Genomic DNA, 3,731 nt, shown 5'->3' with positions numbered 1-3,731 from the left:
CTTATACAAGCTATCACTGCTAAATCCTAACTGACTAAATTGTATTTTAGTTTAATATAGTTAGAAACCTAGTAGTTTCCATCGAAGTTTACACCTCCACTGGGTCTGCCTCTCTCCTAACACGTTCCTCAGTACTAAGAGGTTCCTGAGCCTCTGACTCATTCAAATCCATGCCGTCCTGAACAGGTAGCGTGTCGAAAATCTTGGCCGAGTCTCTCTGTCTCCTAGTGAGCTTCGGAGACTTCGGACTATGGCTGCGAGTGTACATAGCTCCTAAATACCCCCCAGCCTGAGACTCATCACACTCGTCCAGCTGACCTTCCGCCTTTCGTACAGACTGCTCCAGCACCCCGCTTGGATCCTGCCAGGACTGCGCGGAAAACGAGCCTACCGCACAGATGGGTGTGGTCTCTACCCCTGCTTCCTCTGCAGGGGGGGGCACTCCTAACTCTCTTGCCACTCGGATGAGTCACAGCCCCCACTGTGACTTCCTGCACTATACAGGACACAACCCCATCCTCACGTTTACTGCCGCCGCCAGAGATAGGTGTAGCCTCTACCCCAGCCTTTTCTGCTGGGAGCCCACACCTAACCCTCTTACCACTCGGATAGGTCACAGCATTCACTGTGTCTTTAACCAATCTACCCTCCTGCACCATGCAGGTGGCAACCTCATCCTCACGTTTTGCTGCCGCCGCAGCTAACCTTTCGAAGACAGGACGCTCCGCATCCAGCTTCTCCCAAAAGTCCTTACGCAACTTCTGCGGTCTGTACGGACTCACGTGACACACCAATGTCACAAAGTCAGGCGAAGGCATGACCTCACGGCCATGCTTTAAGAAAACACCTGCCTCTGGGTAGATCACTACCGGATCTGCCAAAAGCAAGGGTACCATTTCTTTGAACCACCTCGCCTCCGGAACGTAGGGACAAACCAACGTAGCCGTTGCCTTGGCCCTCCTGATCCTGGATACCACTATGCCTAAATCTGACCACTTAACCCCCCCCCCCCCAGCCTACGATGTAGGCTGGTGAAATGGTAAAATAGAGTTGGTCGGATGTGCAAATCCTTCCGCATCGAATGGGCCAAACTTGCACCATATCTTGGTAAACGAAATCTTACTTAAGGTATAGGACTTCGTCTTTGGTTCCACCACCACCGGCTTACTCTAATGGACTCGTTCCTCAACCGGAGCACTCCGCGCCTGCATGATCGGATCAATGTGGTAACCCAAACGCGACTGTACATCAGCCACAGAATTCAACACACCCGGTATGTGCTTGATAACTATGTCAAAGTCTCGCAGCACTTGGGCATAGCGGGCCATCCTCCGACCTCTCACCAACGAATCGTACGACAGCGAGTCCTTCGTCAGCCTCATGACTAGCGGTTTATGGTCCGTGTAGATTGTGAGTGGATGTTGCGACCTCTTGACTTGTCGCTATGACTTGTGTAAGCAGTACACGATGGTAAGGGCCTCCTTATCCGTGATGTGGTAGCCCAACTGGGCAAAGCTGAACTTTGACGACTAGAACCCTACCGGGCAGAGCTTCTTCTTTCGTCGAGCAAACATCCCCCCACCCACTCCTACAGAGTCGCACGCATCGCAGTACATCTCGAGCTTATCATTGAACTGAGGTTCAACCAGCACCCCCCGGAGATGGCTGCGCAGCGTATGAAGTTTTGGGCTCTGCGGCATTCGCGCATCAAGTCTCCACTTCTTGCGTCGATATTGTGTGCGCCGTACTTTCGCCCACTTACCCGACGGACTCAGCACTTCCGGCTGATCCTCATCTGCTGCCTGAGACTCCAAAAGTCTATCACCTGAGTCTGAGGAACCACAGCCAGCCAATCTTGCTTTGTCCACATGAGGGACAAGCGTTCTTTCAGCAAGTCTTTAAAGCCAAGCAACACGTCCGTGTCAAAAGGCAAAGACTTCACCACACCAGTAATAGATCCATGGGACTAACTACCGAGTTCCACCCCTCCCCCCCCCACACATGTATCCAACGTAACTGAAGACTGCACAACACCCGACGGACAAACTAAGCCCATCTCTGCCACACCTTTGTATGGTAGGCCGGTGTAACGCACGATCTGCAGGCCCTGTTGTGCCGCAAAGAACTCCGATACCAAACTAGGAGTGGCACCCGAATACACGAAGACCTCAGCCTCTGCACCCTGAATAGCACCCTGAATGACACTGCCTACCTGGGCCATCTCTTCAACAGCAGTACCCAATGACCCTTCCAGTCACTTGCCTGCTTACGGCACTTGGCCGCTATGTGCCCCATATTATGGCACTTGAACCACCTGATCTAGCTTATGCGCTCCTTGTAAGCCCCGTCAGATTCACCACCTGACACCTCTACCCTATCCTCGTCCTCCGAGACCTCAGATCGAGTACGCTTCCGCGCGGACTTCTGACGCTCGGTCTCATCAATCCGCTTTCATAGATCCTTCTGCGACGTCTTGTTCTCCTTACGCTGGTTCTTTATTTGTACACGCAAATTATAAAGAGCAGCCAAAGTGCCATCCATGGCATAACGATTACCCTGAGACACTGCCTGCACCGTCGGGGCGTCTGTCATAGCTGGACTAGCAGCATGGATGCGATCATTACACATGTACTCTAGCACACGCGCCAGACCTGTGTACTTATAGTTTTGACGCAGGTTCTTGGTATAAAGCTGCTGAAGAAACACGTTCACGGAGTCATGAATCACCCGCAGATTCGTCATGGCCACTTTTTCATACTGTGGTTCAGTACGCATCAACCCCATGAAGAACGACGCATGGGGGCTCAAAAAAAAAATTACAACATGTGGGCATTGAGGATACCCTCACGCGTAGCCTGCGACGCTCCCTTTAAGAACTGGGCTCGCATAATTTGCGCAGCCTCATCTATCACCCTTAAAATTCTGGATGGGTGCACCAGACGCCTCCACCCCCATCTTTGCTAGTTGCTTCACCAGCCCATCTAAAGCCTTAGCCAGTCGTACCGCCAAAGTTTTGTCACTGCCCTCTGCATCCGCAATCTGTGGTTGCTGAGCTCCTGGTTGCTCCGTAGTAAGCTCGGCCTCCTGCTGCACCTGCTGATCCGTCAACTTAAAGAGATTGTAAGCCATCACAGCCCATACACCTGTAAGTTTGTATGTTCTGCAGCAGCGCTTCAACCTTTTCCGGTTCCCTGTCATAGACAGCCGCCAACTGTTTGCTGTTTCCAGCATCGCACTCCTCGGCTGAATAAAGAGGATAGACAGCATCTTGTTGTGTCTGGCCAACACAACTGAATCCACCATTCCAATATCCATCCATCGTTCCCCCAAAACTTGGTAGATGCTGGCCTGATCCACAGTGGTGAACCCATTGAGCATGTAGTCCTTGCCACTGTGTATCAAATTCGCTGCCGGCACTCCTTAATCGTTGTATTGTTGTTGTATTGCTATCAATCCTCCGGCTGTCAAGATATTTACACTTATCCAGTGATATGTATATATGTATATACACTTCTCCATACTGATATATAAATACATACAGAAACACAACCGCATAACACATACTGAACAAACACACAATACGCATACACATACATATAAATATACATGTAAATGTATATGCTGTACATGCACATGTACAAGACATGTCATACATATATATATATATATATATATATATACTTGTACATGTAGATGTAGTACATATAGTTAGTAAAAGTACGTAAATAATA

The 3,731-nt window shown here is 50.0% G+C and overlaps 3 protein-coding genes across 3 annotated transcripts; all 3 read right to left on the bottom strand.

The window, feature by feature from the left end:
* Positions 1 to 391: 391 nt before the first annotated feature.
* On the bottom strand, positions 392 to 896 carry SARC_13423 (hypothetical protein; the record flags this gene model as incomplete). The annotated part of the gene is made up of 1 exon (XM_014292448.1): positions 392 to 896. A coding segment is annotated over one exon (505 nt), but the record flags the coding sequence as incomplete, so codon positions are not given.
* Positions 897 to 2,451: 1,555 nt separating this feature from the next.
* On the bottom strand, positions 2,452 to 2,784 carry SARC_13422 (hypothetical protein; the record flags this gene model as incomplete). Its single annotated transcript, XM_014292447.1, has 1 exon — positions 2,452 to 2,784. The coding sequence occupies one exon, from the start codon at positions 2,782 to 2,784 to the stop codon at positions 2,452 to 2,454; it is 333 nt and encodes a 110-aa protein (XP_014147922.1).
* Positions 2,785 to 2,901: 117 nt separating this feature from the next.
* Positions 2,902 to 3,378, bottom strand: SARC_13421 (hypothetical protein; the record flags this gene model as incomplete). Its single annotated transcript, XM_014292446.1, has 1 exon — positions 2,902 to 3,378. One exon carries the CDS (start codon positions 3,376 to 3,378, stop codon positions 2,902 to 2,904), a length of 477 nt encoding a protein of 158 aa, XP_014147921.1.
* Positions 3,379 to 3,731: the final 353 nt, after the last annotated feature.

Source organism: Sphaeroforma arctica, assembly GCF_001186125.1.
Source record: "Sphaeroforma arctica JP610 unplaced genomic scaffold supercont1.3269, whole genome shotgun sequence".
NCBI lineage: Eukaryota > Ichthyosporea > Ichthyophonida > Sphaeroforma > Sphaeroforma arctica.
Note: the sequence above shows the minus strand (reverse complement) of the source record. Positions and strands in the feature narration are given on the sequence as shown.